We start from the raw sequence: 23,531 nt of genomic DNA, 5'->3' as shown, positions 1-23,531 counted from the left end.
AAATATTCTGAAGGGCAAAACTGCAGAATCATCGGTGAGCTTCACATCAAAATTCAAGGCACGGGCAGCGTGTGCCCTTGCTTTGGCCAGTGTCAGCGCTGAGAAAACGCTGTATTCTCAGAATACCATGGAGTCAAAGAGCTTATGGAGTACTTATTTGTTCCTACCTAAACAACAAAGCACTTTCTACTTTAAACACCCCTGCCTCTGAGCTGTAATAGGTGATGAATGATGGAAAGAGAATAAAGCTCTAGTCCTTGATCAGTGCAAAACAAAAAAAAGTAGAATGCAAGCATTTTCACGTTTTTATACATGATGCCTTAAGAGAACAAGCTGGAAAAGGAGTAGGCTGCGGGTAGAGAACATAGGTCCTGTACAGAGGATTGGGCAAGATGCTGTTTTGCTTAAATAAGCAGTTATTTTCATCTAGTATCATCAGTAATCTTTCCTGAACCCAACAGGTTTATTAAGGGAGAAAGCACATGATTTAGACCACCAAGGAAGGAGTACTCATTTTTCTTTCTTTTCAGTTGTTTTTTGAAGTATGCGGTCTGTCTGACTGTGCAGAGTTTGGAAGCTGAATGCAGTCTAGCAAACCGTACCTGCATCCACACATGTTACAGCTGATGCAGAAACTACCCACATGAGATAATAAAGGAAATACTACTGTTTTCTGCCTGTTTTTCAAACTTGGGGCCAGCAGATTTGATAGTTATTATCTGTTTGCCAGAATGGTTTCATTGTTATTGCCTATTGAGAAGTTTGTGTTATCAAATGTGTAGCCCTTGCTACAGACACTTAATTTCTAAGCAACAGTTGAAGAATACAACCATGGGAAAGTGCTGATACATATTTTAATATGACTGAACAAAAGGAGACAGATTAGTTGAAATGGATTTACACTTCTCTGGGTGGAATGAAACAAAATGAAGTGCCCTTGTAATAATTTGAGGGAAAGCAGTATTTTTTTAAAGTAGTACTAAAGTTTTAGAGGGATCTTGACAATGGTAAGTTAAACATAAGACAAAGGTAATGCATGCTTACAAACGGTAAGTATTTTATATGTACTGATTGGCTTTTAATTTGAAGAGGATAATGGGTGGTTGCATACATGGAACATTTATCTTTTTTTCTAGGCGGGAACATTCCTTAACTGTACACAGAAAAGGGTTTTCAGAAATAATTTTTAATGTGACTATAGTTTTATGGTTTATGTATCTATTGCCATGGCATCACTTGAAGTAGTAAACCGTGGTCAAAAGGAGAGGTGGTGATTTTAAAAGAAGTTTTTAGTCACAGTTGAAAGTATGATAAATGCAAAAATATAAATGAGAGATCTGATTTGAAATGGGGAATGAATGATGCTGGAAAAGACAAAGTAGTGATAAGAGGATATTCAGAGAGCAGAAAGAAGGCTAATGGAAGTAACTGCAGAATTAAGCAAATCATTTGCAGAATCTTACCTAAGCTCATTTGTATAAAATTATACTCTTCTGAAAAGGAGAGGCGAGGAGCAAAGTGAGTCAGAGTGTAGTTCATGATTGCTAAAGGGGAAAAGTGACTGGGCAGTAGAACAGTTTTCAAAAGAAATGGATTGGGAAAGGGAAAAACAAAAAGTCCTTGACACTGATGCAAGGTAGTGCTAAGGAGAAGTTATAAAAAAGGATCTTATTAAGATACCATGGGACCTGAAAAATAGTGAAGTAAAATTTATGGGAAGAGCTACATGTTACGTGCCATGTTGAATCTATGAGAATCGTTTAAGCCATGGCAAGTAAGAAGTGATGTAGATAGACTATAAGGCATGAGTAATTGTTTTGTTGAAAACCCATGAGTGTTTCCACACTTACTAGGTACTGTCTTTGCAGTTAATAATTCAAAACAGATACTCCTCTTATGTCTTTATTTATTTTAAAATTTACTTTGATTTCTTCCTATTCCACTTTGAATGTCAGTACACTTAATTTGTACCAAAGGAAAAAAAGTTTTGGATTCAAGAGACAGAGATTTCTTATGGTTAAAAGGGGTGTCTATGTGGATGGGAGTTGCAGTCCAGATGTGAATAGGGCACAGACATAGTCAAATATTGTGCTTCAGTGTCTCAGCCAAATTGCATGAAGTCAGAAAGGAGTTTACTGTCATTTACAACAAATCACAGATAGTGAGGTGGCCTGAAAATGCCTAGCAAACCACATACCTTTTTGTGCATACCTTTTTACTACTCTTTTGTATTTCAGAAACCGTTCATGCAATCTTACCTATTGTGATCTCATGGACAACCTGATTCTGTAGGTGATGAAACTTACTGACACCGCTAGGATGAGAATAGATTTAAAATGGGAAGATATTTGATTTAAGATAGCTAATCTGTCCTTTATTGACGATAGAGAGCGTATGGGAATCATATGTTTTTTTGAAATAGAATTTCAAAATAGGTTTGGTTACCTAAATCAGCTAACTTAATAGTGAGATTTCTTTATTATCTGTTCAGAGTTTATAAATACTTCTAATTCAACGTTTAACTGTAGTCCATTAATATTTTGAAATTTGATTATTTTGTCATTTTTCTCTTTTGATATAAAATTATAACTTGAACTTTACTCAGAGACACAAAATCATAAAAGCTGTCTCTCTGACTTCCTCATTTGGTTTATCTCTTGAGACTTACAAAAAATTAATGCAGTCTACATGTTTTCTTATAATGTATACAGTTCATGCTACTGACTATTTTGATTTCTTCTTGTATGTTGTTTTCTACCTTCTTCTCTATTATCTTTATCTTTGGGTGGTAATATCCCGCAGTTTTCATGTTCTTACTATCTTACCTAGCATATATTATTTAGTTGCAAAATAAAATGTATTGTTTCTATCTTCTCTATAAGTATTTTCTGTATCCTAATCCTCTGCTTATATTTTTGAGGAAAAATGCCAGTGTCTGTCCAGTGTGCAGCTGCGATTATGTTTGTGTGAATTTACACCTTAAGATAAAGACTGCACCTTCAGCTCATAGGATTGGGTTGAAAAAATCAGAAGTGTGAATGGGGCTCTGTACCTACAGGAAAGGTAGATGAGATTTAATGCTGTTGAAGAATATTATGGAAAACTGATTTTGTTCACACTTCAATGTAGTCAAATAGTTACCCATTCATTCTAAATCTTCGTTTAATGACTATTTCTGCTCTTAACTATATTGCTGTCTACTATTCCTCTGTTATCTCTGTCCTTAGCAGTTCCGAGTTTGAATGATGTCAGTTTGAATGGTTCGTGTTTTAAAATGTTGCCTACTTGATTGTGCCTTCTTATGTGAAGAGTGTCAGAAAACTGAGCTTTCCAAATCTGGAAACCACAGAAATTTTTTGTGAGGTCATAAACATAGGTAAAGATCTTTGTTTTTAAGGAACAAAAAAATCCTGAAATTAAGAAAAGCCTTTGGATAAAAATAGTAATTAACTTACACCGCTCTGTCCGATGCAACTTTTAGAATTTCAGATGGGTGTGTTTGCCATATAAGTTTCAGGTATGGTTGTTCATATATTAAGTTCCTAAATACTTCTCTTTAATAACTGACATCGCTTACAATGAAGATTTCTGTATGAAAGCATGATAAAATACTAGATATTTCTTTTCTCTTATTCAGACTTGCAGTACAATAGCTGGTTTTCATTTAATTCATAAGTTTATTCATTGAGAGAGTCTCACTTGTTTCTAAATCTGTTATAATACCCTTACACATAGCGCTCTCCTACGTCAACATGAACAATTGATCCAAACAAATGCTAGTTCCACAACAAAGCAATAACTATGCAAAGGAAGACTGCTTATTGACGTTATATAAACTTAATAGAATTTATTCCATGATTTTGTCCTCAGTACATTTCTATGTACTATGTACAAAGATCTGATTTAGTAGATTAAAAGCTACAGAGATAGAGTTTTAAAACTCTGTTGTTTGGGATGTATGGCATGGTCTCTTAATAAGCAGATTGATTAATGTAAGTGCTATTGTATCTAAATTGATGGGGCTATTAGTACTTCCTTCTTATCATCGTTAATTGAAAAAAATTGATGTATTACCGTGCCACAAATTCTACTGAGTAATTCATTAATATTTGCAGCAATTGATGTAAAAAATATTAGAAGCAACAGATCTTGAGAGATGAGGTATCAGCTGAACAGATATTCACAGATAGATAAAGTGATCTACTATCTTTAATTTCCCTCTCTGGCTTGTATTAAAATTATTCTTCTGATATATTTTGTTTGGCTCTTTGATAAATAAACAATTTTTTTCATAACAAATACTTTGCATGAGGGCTTTTAAAATGCAATTTGTAAAAGATTGCTACATGGGACTAATATGCAGCCAAGTACTGGTCATTTGGTGGCAAAATCTTCAAAAGGAGTTTCCGTGGTATACACTTGTGTCCATGCCAAGTGCCGTTGACCTTACTGGAACTCCTTGTGGTTGTTTGCATTACTGTATCTGGGCCTTGGACTACTTCTTAAGAAGAATTTATCTTAGTGCAAGTATATGTCTCGAAGGAACACATACTTATGCATGTTCAAAATAATAAATGAAATGTGAGGAGGTCACGACACAGACTTCTAGTGACTCCTCTGGAGTAGGACTACTAGTCACTAGTAGGACTGTTGCCTTCAAGGTTATGGGCTTATAATAGAAAACATTTTTGCAAAGTTTAAGTACTTTATCTGGGACTTTGATGATATTAATAATGATTTATTCATTTAACAGCTACAGCAATTATGGTCACACTGTATTAATATAGGCTATATAACACCAAGGTAAAGTCAATCTTTGCATTTACTTTTTCATATTTCATATTATGAATTCATTGTACTTGCCCAGATAAAAAGATGCTCATACACCATTACTTTTTTTTAATATGAGAACACATAACATCCTTTGTCAAAGCTGTCAACTTTTATGCTTTCATATATATATATATATATATATATGAAATATAGCACATAGCTGGGTTCATTCTGTGAGAAAGTTGATTGCCTAAAAATGCATTCCAAATATGTATGTTACAAACTGTTTGTTTTCTTGTTTTACAACAAAGTGTGGGTACAGTCTTGGCATTTGATAGTAGATGAAAATTATAGTCTGCCAGCTATAAAATAAAATGGTTTAACTGTAGAAGACATTGGTTATCAGTTGAAATTTAGTGTTGTCTTTAATTTAATTTTTTTGATTTATATTACTTATTCTAATTTTGCATTTTTGAATGGTGTCTTGATATTGACTATAAAATGTGGATAAGATTATAGCATATTTTTGTAATGTCCAAACTTTTGTGGAGTTCTTAATATATCATCTGCAGTACTAATGAATTATGAGCCATGTTTTGTGACTCTCTAAAAGACTGCAAGCAGAAATCAGATTAGAGCTTATAAATAGACTTTTTTTTCATATTAACTCTGATACTTTTAGAAGAATGCATTTGTTTTGCTAAAGTTGGTAGCTTCACAGTTCTTTCTACTTATTACTACATTTCAAGATGAATTCCTCCGTTCCTTTACTACAAATAGATGTTCAGTACAGAAAGTGACACTGTCCCTCAGATGTTTTCCATATCTGAAATGGCAGTATGTGTTTTGAATGTGAAGTAATGAAGTAAGTAATGAGACAGTTGCTTTGAACTTGCATGCATTTCTGGTAACTTAGACTTCTGTGGGCTATGAGTAACATTTGGTTCTGAACAAAATATCTGCCGAATTGACTGTGAGAGGTAATAGCTGCACATTAATTCCCTTTTCTCATGTTCAGTTCTTTGGTCGCGATGAGATTGCCAGTGGTAGTGTGTTACTATAATGCAGTCCTTTCCAGAGTGTGTTATGTGGATTCTGAAATTCCTGGGCTTGTATATCATTTTCCAAACAAGCTATTTCCTTTTTATTTTCCGTTTTGGATATATGAAAGTTTAGTTCAGCGTGAATTCAAACAATTAAATAATTCAAATATCTAATAATCATACACTTCCCAATGATGACCTTAAATGATCTGTTCAGTAATTAAAAGAAGAAAATGATATATGCGTTCAAGTAGATAACATTCCAAAAAGATGAATAGTCATGAACCTGAAGCGTATCTGCTAGTTAACATACGTTTTGCTATCCAGGTTTTTCTTCAGCTTCATTCCAAGGATTGACTTTGCTGTCAATTAAAACATTTGTTATTTCCTCAGCTTTTATACTAACCCTATCTTTACTGTTCTTCTTCAACAACAGTAGTTTAACCACTTCTTCTTCAGCTTTCTTTTTCCTTCTGGTATCTGTGGTTTTTTTTCTTCATTTACTAACTCTGCACTGCAGACTTCTCTCTAAGACCATTTTTGGCCCTTTCCCTCGGTGTCAGTTTTAACCTTCTGAATACATCCTCTCACGCCCATCTCCTTTGTCTATGTCTGTCCATTACACGATGTGATCACAGAAGAAGCGGAATCACCAAGGAGAAGAAACTCAGGTCTGTCTCTTCTACTGCTCTTCTCTGTGCTATTTTTTTTATTTTACCTTTCCTGTAGATTTTATCATGGCTCACCTCACATACTTTCCACTCTCCTCCCCCCTCAGTATATTTAAACAAATCATAGGAATTTAATTTTAGATAGGATTTTTGTGTAATTTTTATTGCCTATAAACTATGTACTCTACAAAAAGTAAGCATTAAAAGCTAACTGATGATACGTGTGTTATATCTTAAGACTTTAAAGTGATTAGAATTCTCTCATCTCAGTGCTTATTTCCTATCTCCATTATCTATGTATTAGCCTCTAAGTTTCCAGCTTGCACGTGCGAGCAGTCTGTAATCTGTTTTATCATCGCATCTGACAACTGCAACAGAAGTTTTGGAAACAGATATAACAATTTATTATTCACCTTGGGGAGGATATAATTTGAGAACTGAATAATTTCATTAATTTCATTTCATGCACTGGCATCTCAAGCTTAGATCCTTTGAACAACACATGGAGATTAGAGGTAGAGATGTTAGTGATCAAGAGGTAGAGATGTTAGTGATCAGAAACTATTCTCTCATGCCAACAAATGTAAAACAAGAGTGTGATGATAAAAGACAGAGAAGCCAAAACATTAGAGATTAGGTTTATCCATATTGTTCATGGCTTGTCTTTTTTTCATGTTGTATATTACTCTTTTTTTTTTTTAATTTTCATCTTTCATATTAAATTTTAAGCTGCCATTTTACTGTTTTTTCTATTTAATTATTGAGTTTTGTCCAAGGACCTAGACACTTTTATTTGTTTTAGTGGCACAGAACTAACGTTTAACAAGGCATTCTAGCACTGAAAATACAGTAGTTATTCATGCTTGCCCTGCTTGTTCAATCATGTATATCAGAACAACAAAGAAATTCCCCCTATGTATTTAAAAGTTTTACCATTATTATTTCAAAGCTGTAATTTATTCTCTGTGCTTCCACTATTGTCCCAACAAACTAAAGAAGGAATTTGGATGCCATTTAGCTTCTAAGATCTAAAGTAGTCTATGTTGTACTTTGCCTGGCCCATTAAACTTGGGTGGTATTTAGTCAGAAGTTTTTGTGTTTCCTCTGCTAGGGCTGTTCTTTCAGAACTCAGTATCTTTGTTACTACCCTTGCCGTGATCCCCTAGAGTCAGGGATTATCTTTATGGAACCTTGCAGATGCTACTTTTACCTTGATGACATCATAGTTTACACATTGCACGTGGAGACGCTCTGACCAGCTGCCTGCATAGCTAAAAGCAAGGGTGACATTTCAAAAGGAGACATTCCATTTTCTTTAGAATTTGCTTTAGAATGTGTGGAACTAGGATTATCCGTTTACAGGATTCATTAGGAAATGCTTTTCACAGTATTTGCCATGCTACCAAACATTTAGGTGAAGGATTAGCGATTGATTTTAGGTGTTACAAGACCAAGAAATGTTGTGAAGCTAAATATCTGAATGTGTGAATATAGATATGAAATAAAAATATTACCAGTTTGTCTCTCTGGATATTATCATCTTTCAGAGCAAAAATAACAAAATTTTATTCCCTGAAAGAAATCTAGGATTTTCTTAATAGGAAAATCCTATAGGAGTGCATGCAATATATGCAATTTATGCTGCATATCTCAGACACAAGCATAAATTCAGAAAGCTCACAATCAATCAGAATTATTTTGATACAGATTCTGTTATCTGGCAGCAGTACAGACTGATAGCATCCTTAATGATTGAACCCTGTTTTCCTTGGGTAAATGAGGAGTTTAGCAATGCAGAAGTTTCACAATTTGTTTCTAAAACTGTATTTTGGAAATTATTTAAAATGTTTCATAGGATTTAAGGATAGTTAGGAAGACACATGGCTGTTCACCCACCTGTATATTCAGTATGGGCAAGTGAAGTAGAACCTCACCTGCCAAAGAACCACAGTCATGAAGTGGAGAAATTTCTTTTTACCAGTAAGATTGTTTAGACTGACTAGTTACCATCGCACCAACAAATTGCAGCTAATGCTTCCTGTGGTCTTCAAGCATATGAGATACAGAAAACGTTTTTCAGATTTGATGGAATTTTTAGCCTTTTAGCACAAATGTGGTTAACTGACTTGTGCATCTCTGAAGGTTTCTATGATATTTAACTTGACAGTTATGTTCAAAATCTCATGCCACAGATTATGACTGAGACATTTTAAATAGACTGACACTGTATTTGGTCAACAAAGGCCACAGACTCCAAAATAGAGTTTAAAGGTACTTAGCATACTAATAGATGTATTATATTGGATGGCTGGGAGACTGCCCTTACTTTTCATTTTGATTAGAATTAGAATTAAAACCAAGAAAACCCCAAAGGCCCCCAAAACCAGTAACCCAAATAGCCATCTGAACCTAGCCAGGTAAATAAGGACTGATCTTCAGTCTACCAAAAGAAAAAAGTTGTGATGTCATTACCTAGCTTAAAAATGAGAGCATAATTATACAAGAGGCAGAATGTAATACCAGAGCATACACATTGTTACCAGTAAAGGTTAACTAGCTGAATTTGTAATTCTCCCTAGTCTTGAATGACTGTTGTTTTGTGCTCTTTGCTTACATCTTGCATCATATTTCTGAGTATTGAGATGCTAACGAAGATTTCTTGTATTCTTAGGATGGCTGAAGAATCTCTATTAATAGGTGTTTGCTTTTCTGGAAGCAGAGGCATAGTTATCATCAAGTGTTTCTGCCTGCGTTCTGGAGTGGCTCTATCAGAATGTGAAATATTCTGTGGTTATTCTGTGGAGTATATTCAGTGATGGGAAATCTGAGGCACCTACATACTTGATAAACAGGGTTCTGGAGAACATAAAATAAGACTGTGCTCAAGCTTTCATGAGGACAACAGAGAGCTATGTTTATAACATAGCTGATCTGAATATATTTTTATGAGAACAGAATATAGCAGTCCACTGACCCTGCAGATATTTTTCTATTGCGTTTTCAAAATCCTATTGCATACCATTTGGATATGGAGAAAGAGTCAGAGTTCTTGAGGGGATTGAAATATGGTTTTTTAGCCAACATTAGTCTTATTGCTTCCTCTTTAATCCCTTTTTCTTTGTGGGATCTCAGTGTTCTTCAAAGCCATCAAAATGTAGGTATACCTTTGTATGAAGTGGCAAGTAGGACAAACATCATGGGCTACCATGTAAAAATCACCTTGAAAAAGGATCCATGGGTAAGCGCACCTAGTATAAAAATACTAGGTCATACCCCTGATTATTATTTTAATGAACATATAGAACAGAGCAGACTTTCAGGCTTGCTCCAAAAGACCTTTGTCCTTTGCCAGCTGAACTGATCTTTCCCTAGTGATGAGGACCGATGATTCTAGGAATTCGTTAACTTTCCTGTCTAGCTCGCCACACCATCTTATTCAACTCTTTTACAAAGCAGTGCCATATATCCTGCAAATAATCTAAAGTAGCATTGCTAACATGGTTTGAGCACTGTGATGAAAATTTCTTTAATTGGTGAGAAATGTCCCCAGGTTTCAGTTTTTATTTAATGTGTCAATCTGAAGCCAAGAACAAGAAAAAAAAAAAGTCAAACAATTCTCAAATAGAAAACAGGAATGTAAAGGCATGCTCCCCCACTAGGAATCTGGCTAACTGAAATAGTCTTCATTCTAGCATTCCCTTTTAAGGACAGTAATTCACACTTCAATCTCATTTAAACTTTAATATAAAAACACTTAAGAAACAAGGCTTCAATTCTTGTGCAGAATTTTTTATTTCGTGAGCCATATTTCTATAGCTGTCATTCATATTCTTTTTATTCAGATTGTGATGTGGAGCATGCACTTCTTGGAAAGGCCTTGCTTGTTGTAGCAATAGCTTTTTTTATGTTTACCATACCTTGGCCATAAAGCGCTCGAGTGAAGTTCAGCAGCCATTTGTATCAGGCATCACCTGATCTTTCTTTAGACCTGTAGCAGTTAGGCAGTTAGATTTTTCATGCTGTGGATAGCCGGAATGAAAAAATTTTGGGCTAATTTCATAACTTGCAGATCTTTAAAAATATAACAGCTTACCAGTCTTCTTATATTAACATTTGGAATATATGTGAGTATAGACAGTTAAGACAAAAAGACTATCAGGAATAGCAATAGTGGCTTCTGTAGGAGCTTATGCAAAAGGTCTCAGCTAGAGGCTTTGCTTCTTGGAGCATGGGTACTGGTTTTGCAGTATGTGACTAATAATTTAAGAAATTCTGGTCTTGCTGACCTAATGGCAGAAGTGGAGATGAAAAGACCTTTTCCTGGATTACTATGGATTTATCTGCTCTTAGAAAGAGTTTTTTTCCATTACTGTATGTATGAAGGAAAGCAGCAGCATATACCCTGCCTGAATCGGAGAGTGAGGCATATAGCAAAATATTTTTTTGAAATAGGAGGCGGTGACAGATTTTTTCCAAAGAGAGCAAAATATAGAGGTAGAATTGGAATTGAGTAGCTCTGCAAATAGAAGGAAACATAACCCTTTGATTGCAGGACTTTAACTTAGAAGTTTTGGTATCTGATGTTTGTTTGATTGTTTTCTGTGTTTGCTTTGATAAAAGTATTGTTTTAGAGATTTGCTTTGGTATAAAATTGCTTTTCCTGTATTCTGATCAAGAACGTTTCAAGAGAGAGGTCTTTTCTGTCAGGTATAGAAAGAAATGATGTTACTAAGATGTTTTACTACCATTTAAAAAGTAATTACCTAAAGTTAGAGTCCTAAGTAAAAATTTAATTTTTTTAATTACATGATGTTTATTAATTCCCACCCCTTTGAAAAGTCAGGCTCAATTTTTAAGAAAGCACTTAAGTAGAGAAGCATTTCCTATTTTATGAAATGTAAGTGATCATTCCAGTAGCAATGATCAAGTGCAATTTATATTATTCAGTTTGAGACATTTTCAAAAGATCTTTGAGTGATTTATTGGTGTTCAGTTTTTCTGAGATGTTAATCCTATTTACAATTTTTTGATTTGGGCACCTAACAACTGAGGGAACCAAAACCGTTCTTTTAGTTTCAACATGCTGAGCTTGCACTCTTATCTTTTAAGATGGGATGATGAGGCACATAATTGCTGTGAAGATTTGTGCTGATGAGAAGTTGGCCTTGTTTTCTTTGGTCAATGAGTTTCGTAAGATAATACTGATAACTGCTCAGTTTTGCCGCTTCCCACCCAAATGATAACTTTCTCAGTTCAAACTTCTGCTCTTTCTAGCACTTCTCCAGACAGTTCTTTAGAATACAACCGAAACCTCAGTTTGAAGGGTAGGATCCACTGTTGCCAACCTTTCCCTTAAAAATCTAAAGGATTTGCTTGTTCTGGGGATTTGTAATAAATGTCACAGCACTTCAATTGCACTTTATAATTCAAGAATCCAGCAGTTTCCTGCTTGCCAAGACTATGGTATGCTTTTCTATGAGTTAATGTGGAAAGATTTGTTTTGTACCTTTTAAAGGAGGAATGAGAACAAAGGAAACTTAGACTTGTTTCAAGTTTTCCTTTTTCTTTGACAATGTCTTCATTTAAAGCTTTGTTTATGAGAAGTCCTGTGGCCCAGAAAGATGGACAAGTGGCCTTATAAAACATCTCAGAGAAGGAATAAAAAATATAAATTATCCTATTAGCTTTCAGTAGTAGGATGCTATTTCAGGTAGAGTAAAGATTTATTTTCACCATATATATGAAATAACTTAGATATTATATCATCCTGTCTCTGCTCAAACTCAAAGGTATTTTAATGCCTGTTACTTCACTTTCATAAATGTTGCATCGCATTTAATCAGTGGTATTGCTATCAAATGACTTTTGCTTTAGAAAGTAATGAGATAGGAGAAGCCAGGGTTAGAAGCCAGGGTTGTATTCATAGTTCTTGCATTGGTAACTGCAATTTTAAAATCCTTTGAAAGCTTGAAAAGCAAACACAACTACCTCTGCTTTTCTGCCTTCTTCATAGCCCACGTATCCACAGCCCAGACAGGGCCAATATAGGCCAGACTACGCAAAGGCCAGAGTAGTAGGACAGCATGCAAAGGGCATTACTTACGCACTGTAGACAAAATGGAGGAGGAAGCGGGGGCGGGGAATGGGCTGCAAGAACCCATTTGATATCTACTGATTTCCAAAGGTGTGGGAATGGGTGTAGGTTTGTGACTTGCCACGTCTGACATTAATTTGTCTAACATTTCCACTGGGAGTTGGCAGTAGGAGAACCACCTTGATCCCACATAGAATGGCACATAAATGCCAGATCCCATCAAAGCATAGCACGGGATCGCATTTTTCTATATTACACCTCTACTTTGTCCCAGTATATTTTCTCTTTAGGTCTTAGGACTTAGTCTTCTGCTGTGATAATCCCCTACAAACTGGTACTTCTTTGAAATGTAACATCTCTATTTTCTTCTTCGGTGGTGATAGTCAGTGTACTATAAACGACATAGCAATTTTGTGGGCAATCCTCAGTAACTAGTAAGTTGGTAAAAAGTACTTAATTGTAATAGTATATGCTATTTTTGGTTTGTGGTGAGAGGGAGTTGTTCCGTATTCTTCGGATTATTTTAATTGAAATTATTAAGATTCTGGCTTATGATAAGAAGAAGAAACAGAGAAACTGCTTAAAAGTTCATGTATTTCTAATTACAGTAAATTTCATTTGACTTAAAATTCTTTTACATTAATTACCGAACTTGGATTTCAGAGTGCAGTGTGTATGCGCTGCCAAACTAGTTGATAGGGAACCGATGTTTCTTTGTGACAGAAGCGTGCCCTGAGCCATATACAACCTTTGATTTGCATTCAGAATATTTTTTGGCATCAGTTAGATGGATTTACGTGCACAAACTGGGTTCTATGTATAGCTGTTAGCATCTTTTGTTCTTCATCATTTTTGAGCTCTAAGAAAAGCTACAATGATAACGTTATTAAACCTTTTAACCTGTAGAAGCTATGAGAATTGATTATCCCGAGGAAGATTTAAAGTAATTACTGAAAGCTATTCTGAGACATTAATTTTTTATGCTTGAACCACTTGACCGCATATTGCGTATAAGCTGTGGAAAACACATAGCATAAACTAATGTTTTACTTTTATTTGTGCATCATCCTGTTCAAGGGAACTGTAAACTAACTACATCTGACACCTGCCTTACTGTCTTTTGTATAGAGTGTGTTAATGATTCTGGAAGGGCACAAAATACCCCTGGGTTCCCTCCAGTAAGTCATTAGGGTGCAAAAATGTAGACAGTAGCATGCAGTGAATATGCCTCTGGAAGCAGAGCACCATACTTGGTTGTGTGGCTAAAGTCATCAGTTTAAATTAATTTGTTGGATTTTATTCATTTTTCCTTTTAAATGCATGTTTTTGTTGCTTTTATTATTATTTCTGCATTTTCTCTCTCCTTCTCTTTTTGTTTTACATATTGCTTTCATTTGTTTATAGAAGAAAAGAAAGCAGATCCAGAGAATGGGGATGCAGGTAGGGTGGATTATTCAAAATATCTTCATATTTTTCCCTTAAGTTCTTTAACAGAGTATGTTTAAGCAGATAAGTATTAGATAACAGAAACTAAGAAACATACTTGGGGCTTTCCCAAATGTATTTCATTTCCTTGTTTAAGGGAGTCAAATTAGGGGGAGAAATGGGAGGAAAGAGATCAGAGACAGCTAAAGAAGGCTTTCCTATGCCCTAGGACTTCCATACTGTACTTCTTACACCAGCCACAGAGTATGCATACATGCAAGCCCCATCTACCTTCTTCTCTCTGTTACAAAATGTGACTCTATGAACAGCTGATTACAGCCCCTTAAAATTGTTATTAGAAAACAAACATTTAGTTTCCAGTCATGACGACAGCTCTAGTGCTGAAGTAGCTGAATTTTACGTCAAGATAAAACTTGAAAATAATAGGCTGCATTTGAGGCTGGGGCAGTGATTCTAGTGCTTGCTGTGAGCCCTTGCTGATCCAAGGACAGGTTACAGGGCTGCTGTGCACTGCACTCCAGGGCCCAGTTCCGGCATTTCTGGACTCTGCCTACACTGTAATCACGCTGCTTTCCCTTGGCATAATCTCTTTTTAAAATATTTTGAATGGGTAGTACTGAATCAGCAGCTGGCTCTTCATCAGCCAGGAATTTCCCTGTGCTGAAGAAAACCCCATAGAGCTAATTTTCAGGCCACGTTTTGTTTTTACACTGGAGAGGCAATTAAAGTGAGCAAAACTTTGAGGTACGGCTACAGTACAATGATCCCAGCCTTTTTCACAGTTGTATTCACTTAGCAACATCAGGCTTTGTTCTTCCATCAGTCTCTTTTGATTTTTTTTTATTCCTATGCCTAACGTTTGAGGGACTCCTTGGCTTTTTCTGTTGCAGCCACTACTGTTATCTACAAGTCAAATTCTGAAAAGGAGTTCAAGATAGAAGAAATGTACAAGTGAGCTCACTCACTTCTACCTGGCCAAAATTCATTTGCATGCAACTTGAGATGTGATGGCAATACAGGAAAGTTTATCAGAACTAGCTTTATAGTTCAGATCTCTATAGCCCTGAAAATGTGTTGTATTGGGCTCCAGCTAACAACTTGAATAACCACCTAAGGACTCAGTCAGCCTTCTACTACCAATGTCAGAGATTATGCTCCTACATTTTTACCACTATTGATACTTAATAGATTAGAGTTAGTTATGCTGTATCTGTATCTGCGTATACTCCATATATACCTTCTGATTACAGTGGAGTCCTTAGTGTGGGACTGATGTCAAGTCTTGACTTGATTACTGAAATCGTATTAGGAGCTGAAGCTTCCTATGTACCCAACAGTTACTGACCCTCTAGAAGTACTTTCTGCTCCTGCTTAAATCACCACATGTAGGTATCAGCTAGGTATAGATTTGCCAGTGGAACAGGAGATGGTTAGAGCCCTGCATTTGCATCACTTAACTGCAGTAGTGCATACGCTCTGGCCCATGTGAGAGGGAAGCGGCCATGACACTCTCTCAGCCTGTCCTACTCCTATCCGGATCTTGGTTGTGTCTGGCTTTAGTTTCAGATGAAATGAGCCTGCGGCAGTCAATATCCCTGCACGATCTTTCTGCACGTCAGCGCCATGTACAGCAAAACCGAAGCTGATCTTCTGCATTATGAACTTTCCGTTGCCCCAAGGATTCCCTTTTTTTGCATATAATTGAATTAATTTGTTTGTTAATGGTTATGTTTCAAAAGAACATAGCAAGTTAGATTTTCTTTTAATAAGTTTATGGGAATTGAGTAAATTTATTTTAAATTTTGCTGTCTACAGTGTTTTTCTCTTGAGACTAAAATAAGCCATCAATTTTACCTTTTAAATTTTGACTTTTCAGAGACTTAGCCATCTCACGTTTCCTTCCTGTCCCTAATTATAAAACATAGCAAAATGGGTATGAGCTTTCCCCTTTTGCATTTCCAGCTGCTATTAAAAATTTTTCACTAGCATAAATAGAAATTACAGAATTTTCACTGCTTTTACTGATGAGGTTTTAAGACTGGAGAAGAGAACTGGAAAACTGAGATTACGAGATGTCACAGAATCCATAAGCACTGTAGGCCTCGGTGAACTTTTCTAAAATTAACAGAAAACATTCCAGAATATGACTATACAAATCACAAATCTATAAATTGAACTAAGCCTGAATAATTAATTGAAACAAAAGTCTTTAACATGACGTTAGACTGATATTGTTCTGTATTCAAGTATTTCAGAAGTATAATGCAGACTGATCACAAAGTCAGGTCTAGGCCTATTTTACTACAGAGGACTTGCTTTAGGGGCTTATATATTATACTCCCTGCTCAACTGCATATTTAGGAGTGTTTGGTTTTACAGAACACATGGAACTGGATATATGGAAAAGTGCTAATTTTCATTTGCCAAATGATCATAAATAGGAATAACTATTTTCACAAGTAATTATGAAATTTCTAATGTGTGATCAAGAGGTGTTATTTCACCACTTCTTGTCATTTAATCAGGTTTTCATGGCAGAACGACTGTGGACAAAGAACATATGTGATGATTTCGTAAGAGAAACTTCGTAAGAAAAATCCACGAAATTTCTAAAATAGTATCTATCATCTCTTCCCTTTTGGTGAAAACAAGCCCTTTCAAAAGATACTACAGAATGTCAAGCGGATTCGTAGAATGTCCTGATTTCATCAAAAGATGATTTCTTTCTTTAAACAGAAGTTAGAGTATTTTACCTCATCAGTAACACCAATGTGTTATTTCTGCTATTGAAAAAAGAAAAATATCATTTTTCCATTTAAAGTTTCTATGTTGAACAGAGAAAATAAAATTTATAAATACCTTTTTAAAGCTTTTAAAACTAGATCATTAAAAAAACTCTGTGGCTTAGTGACCATTGGCAAATACTGCTTTTAGAAGGCTATGATAGTTGAGGGAAATTTTGATAGGAAACACTAGGCATATTGTATTTTAGGAATTTTCATCTGCTGCTCTCTTCATTGTCACTCTCCCTATAAAAAGCATCATTTCTTCTTTTTGTTCATTGATACTGATTTACATCTCTATGAAAGGTTTTGATGAAGTGTTTTTGTTCATGTTGTTTGTGGGGAGTAGAGATGGAGAGTTTGAGTAGGAAATCAGAAGCCAGAAGGGTTTCTAGATAACAGTACAGCTTAGCCTTACCTGTTCCCTCTTCTCCTCACCCCCTCCCTTCCAGACGTTGCACAATTTGGCTGGCAGGCCTTTCTTGCCCAGGGTAGTATTATCATTACTGTTGTAAAGAAGGAGAATGCAAAGCTCAGGGACTCTGCAGAGGTCCCGTACAAAGCCCCACTTTACTGTTAGGTTCTCACTTAGAACTTAGGTTTGGAGTTTAAATCAGATTTATGTAGTATACTGGAGACTAATATTCCCATCCCAGTTCCATACATAAAAATCCATATTGTCCAGTGTGAATATACAGAAGCTCGCATTTATGGCTGTTGTTATTCTGAAAATTTAATCTTAGATAACCTTAAAAATGTGGAAAGTATAAGATAAATGTCAGTCAAAATGAATGCTTTTTAGCAATCAGTGAATAATGAATTACTCTTGATTTTTATCACATTAAGTGGAAGAGAATCACGCCTTGTGTGTACATAATAGATAACTATATTTTGTTTACAAGGCTTTTTTTTTTTAATTCTAGGCTCTTATCTTCCTCTCATTTTGTTATCTTCTTCTCATTTTTCTATTTCTATTTCTCACACTTTGATCTCTGCTTTGGCACTTTCTTCCTCATTATTTTAGAAAGTAAATCATGGTATTACAGTACCAGTTGGCTGAAAACATTTGATACCTGAATAGCATTGTAAACACCCACCTCTAACGGAGACTAATCATGTATTGAAATTGTTCTTGAAGCTGTGTGTCACTAGAATGTAATATAGCGATACCACTGGGTGGCTCTTTAACATCCCTTTAAACATTTTTTAAATTAATCTGAGCATATTAAGTAACGGTAAAGGGAAGTTATGCCAGCCTGTGGCCCTTACCTGATTAGTAGTTTGATACAAGTGCTGGTATTCTACTATAACAAACGATGAACCAGGATCTCCATCCAAAATAAACAGATTTTCTTTGCATTCTTTATTTTTTGTAAATGAATGATTCAGTTTCTGTTGAATACTTTTGTAATAGTAAAATGCTATCCTGTGAAAACATTCTGTTCCATTTACGTTCCTTTCCTTAACAAAGTCAGGTTCATTTGAACTTTGTAGATAATGCAACACTTATTCAGATGTTGTGGAAATGCTAACTCATCTACTATTCTCCTCTTCTTATAACTTCTTGATCCATTTTTCCACAAAATTGTAATTCAGAAATTACATAGTTAAAGTTACATACACTGAGATTTCATCTCTTTCTGTTAGAAATTCCATGAACATAACGTTAAACTTGGAATTGAAGACTACTTGTGTATTTATTTTATTTCTTTCTTTTTCTTTTTACTAACAGGTGCTATGGATGTAGAAGAGAGGAATCGCCAAATGAAAATGAGCAAGTACAAACAGGTAGCGGGATCAGATTCCAGGCTGGAGCAAGATTATCATTCTAAGGCAAGGGAGTTTTGTTTTGAAAAACAAAAAGAAAAACCGATAGATGAGTGAGAGAGTGGTTTTTTTTCAGTAGGAGCTTATTATGTATCTATAATTAAATAACTGGAAAAGTGCAGCAAAACCTATAACATAGAGTGTTCTTGATTATTAACATTTAGGAAATACAAGTTAAATCATCAAATAGAAGTGGCTTTTATGCATTCGAATGAACAATAGGGCCAAGATTAAAAAGATCAAAGAGAAGGAAAAAAGAGGTTTATTAAGTAATATGCAGTTGAAAGCCACTGAAACCTTCTGGTTTTTGTGTAGGGAAACATAACCTTATCTTGACCTACTGAAAGTTCGGAAGACATGGTGTTACTTAGCTTAATAGCGGCAGTTTAGCTCCTGGAAAGGTTGTTTTCTACCTCAACACAAACTTCCATCCCAGCTGTGGCAATTACCAAAAATTGGAATGGTTTTATAGTAGTATAGCCCCAAATATATTATCCTGCTATTTCCTGCTATCTGGAATGGGGTCATGTCGTATATGGTGTGTTATTTAAAACAGTGCAGATATTCTCAATTTAAACTTCTATTATACAAAAATAATTTAGTGTCCTCTAAAAGACTTCATTAATTGAGGTCAGATTGTAAGTGGGAAACACAAGACTTCTGACCTATAAAAGCTCTCTGAGGAAGAAAAGTCTATCTTAGGCTTGTTTCCAGGATGTAGTTCCTTCACTTCAAGGACTGGCAAAGTTATTGTAAACTGAGCTATTTAATATTTGAAGGCGAAGAAATCACATATATTATTAGTAGTATTGTAGATAATGTACATTAATGTAATATACTGACTTCTAGTGATGTAATTTCTTCTGAAAAATGTATATGTCAGTGTGAGAAAGTAGAGACCTTTTGAGAAGCCCAAACAGGATAAAGTGGAAGAGACTATTAATGAAATAATTGGAAAAAAACCCAAAAGAACACTGTGAAAATGGCTTAAAATGTTTTCACTCTCTGGGTGTGCTGCGTGATTATCAGGGTATTTTCTCTGCTTAATTTTTACTATAGAAGATACAGGAGTTTTTATTAAGGTGTAGAAGTGACTTGGGAAACTGACATATTTACATATTTGTTTTATATTGACATAGATGGCAAAATTATTTTCATATATATCTATATTCAGTATATCAGTCCACTTTGAAAGGTGTTACCTCTTTTATACGGAGCTGGGCTTAATACTGTGAGCAAACCTGCTTGTAAGCATTACAACAGTATATAGCACTATATGTAAAAAGAGAGTTATTCAGCTAATTTTGCTGCTCCCTCAATTTTTGACTCTGAGATTCTAGTCAGGACTGCATGTGAAGTAAAGAGAGTAACTGGTCCCTCATGTAAGGGAACTGAGTGGAATAGAATTACCCAAGGAAACGTTTCTTACACTTGTTTTTCCCATTTCACCCACACAGTATCATTGGGCCTCACTATACATTTTTTTCCTTTTTATTTAAATTTTACTTTCAGTATTATTGGAATGTATTAAAGAAGAAAATTATAAATCAAAGCATTTAATGAAAATGGTGATTTATTTTTGCATGCATAAAACAAACTGTCTCCAGAAACTGACAGTTAATTTACTCTTCTGTGAAGGTGCAGTTTCAGTAATTGGAAAGGAATTATTTATTCTGTCACTGAACTCTTAGAACCAGACACTAAATATTCAGTAGCAGGTGCCTGTAGTAATTTGGATATATGTTCTTAAAATTTTTCAAGCTGTATGAGAACCATAACTCTCAGAAGCCATTGAGAGTTCTGTCTTCACTTTTTTACTACCACTGCTCCAGCTCCCCTTTAATTAAGCGCTAATATTATCTAGAGACAGAAAATGAGTAAGTACAATTGGTCTTCCTGGTTTCTACATAATTTCTTTTGGAGTTATGAACCAAAACACACATGTCAAATGCAAACTGAAATCTGATGTTCTATATACATAACAGTGACCTTGATTTTCTAAATCTGTCAGCTGGCACAAGCAGGCAGTGAAGTGTATTATGCCTGAAAACAATGTCATTAAGCGCTAAATGACATTCAAGGAAAATTAGCACATGGAATTGTCTCTTAGATTTCCATTCTGTTTCTTTCTTTAAATGGAAATAAACAGCAAACACATTTTGCTCTTAATTACTTTGAATTGGAAAAAAAAAAAAACCATTTCTTCTGAGAAAGTAAAAGCTGTAACAGTAGAAGTGGGACAGTATTAAAATAGCCATCCAGGATTGTATCTGTCTCAGTTTGTTCTACCTCTAGAAGTCACTATTAGGGACTTCAGAGGAAGATAGACACTTCTATGGTACAGAATTTTGCATTAAGATGCTTATGGGAGAAATTTTCTTCCTGGTATCTGTACTCTTAGAAGCTACTGAAATAGAAAACTGACTTTCCTTTATAATTTTGTCTCATGACTGATGTAATTACAGACCGTATTGTTATCATGCATACATGTGCCTCCACATTTTTGGAAACTAAGTGTTTTGCTTCCATAATATTCTATATACATGAGTTTGGCAGGTCATATATTGTATAATATCTCTTTCCCTAAACACAAAACTTTCTTTAGTATGCTTTCAGAACAGACATAAGGACAGCAAGCAATATGTTTAGATTCTGTATAAGCATGTTAACGACTAAGGAGACATGAGAGGAAAAAATAATGTAGGCATAAATGATTAGTTTGAAATATTTCTGCTCTTGCAACAACTGTTTATTTCTGAATTTTGAGTGCAAGTGGAATTGTATTGGAATAGATACTAAAGTCTGAATTTCAGTGCTGGTAGAAGCTAACATGCAGGAAAACCTGAGTTCACAGTAGCACCAGAGTTTTAAGTATTTGGGTAAGATGAACTGTGAAAAGAGAAAGGCCATGGTCAGAGCCCAGAGATACTGAGAGCAGTGAGCTGGGTGAAGTTTGGTCTCATTTGGTTGATTCAGTTCCAGACTACCTCTTAAAACCTCTCTGCCTTGCTCCTTGCTTGGTGCTGCTGCTGTTAGCTCTCTTGGTGACCAAATTGATATTATTGTTTGATGGGTAACTCCTTCCCTTAGTCATTCCCAGTGAGCACTAATATTCTGCTTCAGGAATCCCTGCCCTCACTGAAGGGAAAAGGGTGGGAGGAATCCTGCTGTTCCTCTGTTCTTGCTCCCACGACTAGAACATGCTCATGGATTGACTGGCGAGATTGGAAAGGCCTTGTTGCTCAATAGCAACAACAGAAACAAGAAGAAGGTTAAAAAACAGAATGGCAAGAAAATACTGTGTGTATATGATGTATATGAACCCAGGAAATGTTTCCAATTAGTGTAACATTAGTGTGGGATCAAAAGAAAGAATTCCATCAACTGAGGTCACATTAGCCGTTCCAAAATGGTCTTAGTATCTAAAAGCATTGCAGGTCTAACTAAGTGAAACTGGAAAATTTACGTAGGAGAAGGAGTGAGAAGAGTGATAAATGATTGTTTTCTTTAGGACTAAAGATAAAATAGGGATTGGCAACTAGTGAATATGCATTTAAAACTCAAAATCTCATTAGGCTCATTTTATTGGTTATATTAGGAGAAAATAATGACCTACAAAAAGGTGCAGAGAAATCCAGTTACTAACTCATAATACCGTGTATTGTAATATAATACTATATACTATAATATAGTATATAAAATAATTAAAATAATAATTGTAATAGGGTATATTATAAGAACAAGCAACAAAGATGGGGAACAATTGGTAAAAGATGGGATAAAAACAGAGATTTTACCAGAATCATTAAGAAGATTATTTAGCCATAATGTAGAAGAGAGTACATTAAATACAGAGTAATCCAGAATGCCAAAGAGGACTTCCTAACACCACCCTTAATGATTCATACTGATGATAAGACTGAAACTTTCCACATCTTCAGTGCTATGTAGTACTGCAATTTCTTGTAATCAATAGTGACAATTCAAGTTTTATATTTGTCAGATACGGCACAGCATAAATGTATGAACAGAGTTCTCTGTGTTTCATGTAGGAGACTAGTAGTATCTGACATACTACCATGTTACTTTGTGACCTTTTTAAACTCATAACAAGCCCAAACCAAACTGAACAGTGGAAAAGAAGGTTTAAGCATGCACCCTGTTTAGTTGACTAGTATAGACACAGCTGAAATGCGCTTGGAACATGTAGACACTGAAAAGTTGCAGTTCTGCCAACTGAGACACTTGGGTTCAGCAATGAATCAACTACCTTGTTAAGGACTGTGTAAAAGAAAATGCAAAAGACAAGAGCTGTAATGCCGGAAGAGGAAGAGGTTGAGTTTAAATACATTAGAAACAGGTCTCCTTAACTCTCAGTGTAGTCACACTCTGTCATTTCATCCAGCTGTTCAAAAACTGCCTGTTTCCTCGGGAACCTGCTGTGAGCAGCTGTGTCATTGGTACAGTTCTGTGTGGTGGTCTTTGACCTGTGTTGTTGATAGAAACGTTTAGGATTTAAAGGTATTTTGGGGATGTGTTTGTCTCCTCCTTAAAAAGCAAAACAAAAAAAGCATTTCACACAACAGAATCACAGAATCACAGAATGGTTGAGCTTGGAAGGGACCTCTGGAGATCATCTAGTCCAACCTCCCTGCTCAAGCAAGGACCTCTAGAGTATATTGCCCAGGATCACATCCAGACGGGTTTTGAATATCTCCAGCGAAGGAGACTCCACCACCTCTCTGGGCAACCTGTTCCAGTGCTCTGTCACCCTCACAGTGAAGAAGTTTTTTCTCAGGTTTAGGTGGAACTTCCTGTGGTTCAGTTTCTGCCCATTGCCTCTTGTCCTGTTGCTGGGCACCACGGAGAAGAGACTGGCCTCATCCTCTTGACA

General features: G+C 35.5%; 1 protein-coding gene across 22 annotated transcripts in view; it reads left to right on the top strand.

Annotated features, from left to right (window-relative positions):
• RIMS2 (regulating synaptic membrane exocytosis 2) overlaps window positions 1-23,531 on the top strand; it is a 482,918-nt gene that overhangs the window by 365,643 nt on the left and 93,744 nt on the right. For 14 of the 22 annotated variants that reach the window (XM_068932847.1, XM_068932851.1, XM_068932850.1 and 11 more), the window contains 2 exons: window positions 13,986-14,021; window positions 18,543-18,643. The exons of 1 other annotated variant lie outside the window; for it this stretch is intronic. In XM_068932847.1, coding sequence (XP_068788948.1) covers window positions 13,986-14,021; window positions 18,543-18,643 — 137 coding nt within the window. Of the gene's footprint in view, window positions 1-6,454; window positions 6,488-13,985; window positions 14,022-18,542; window positions 18,644-23,531 lie in introns of all 22 variants that reach the window. 7 more of the 22 variants (XM_068932863.1, XM_068932857.1, XM_068932864.1 and 4 more) reach the window with 2 other exon arrangements.

The sequence above is a fragment of the Struthio camelus genome, chromosome 2, assembly GCF_040807025.1.
Source record: "Struthio camelus isolate bStrCam1 chromosome 2, bStrCam1.hap1, whole genome shotgun sequence".
Taxonomy (NCBI): domain Eukaryota; kingdom Metazoa; phylum Chordata; class Aves; order Struthioniformes; family Struthionidae; genus Struthio; species Struthio camelus.
Note: the sequence above shows the minus strand (reverse complement) of the source record. Positions and strands in the feature narration are given on the sequence as shown.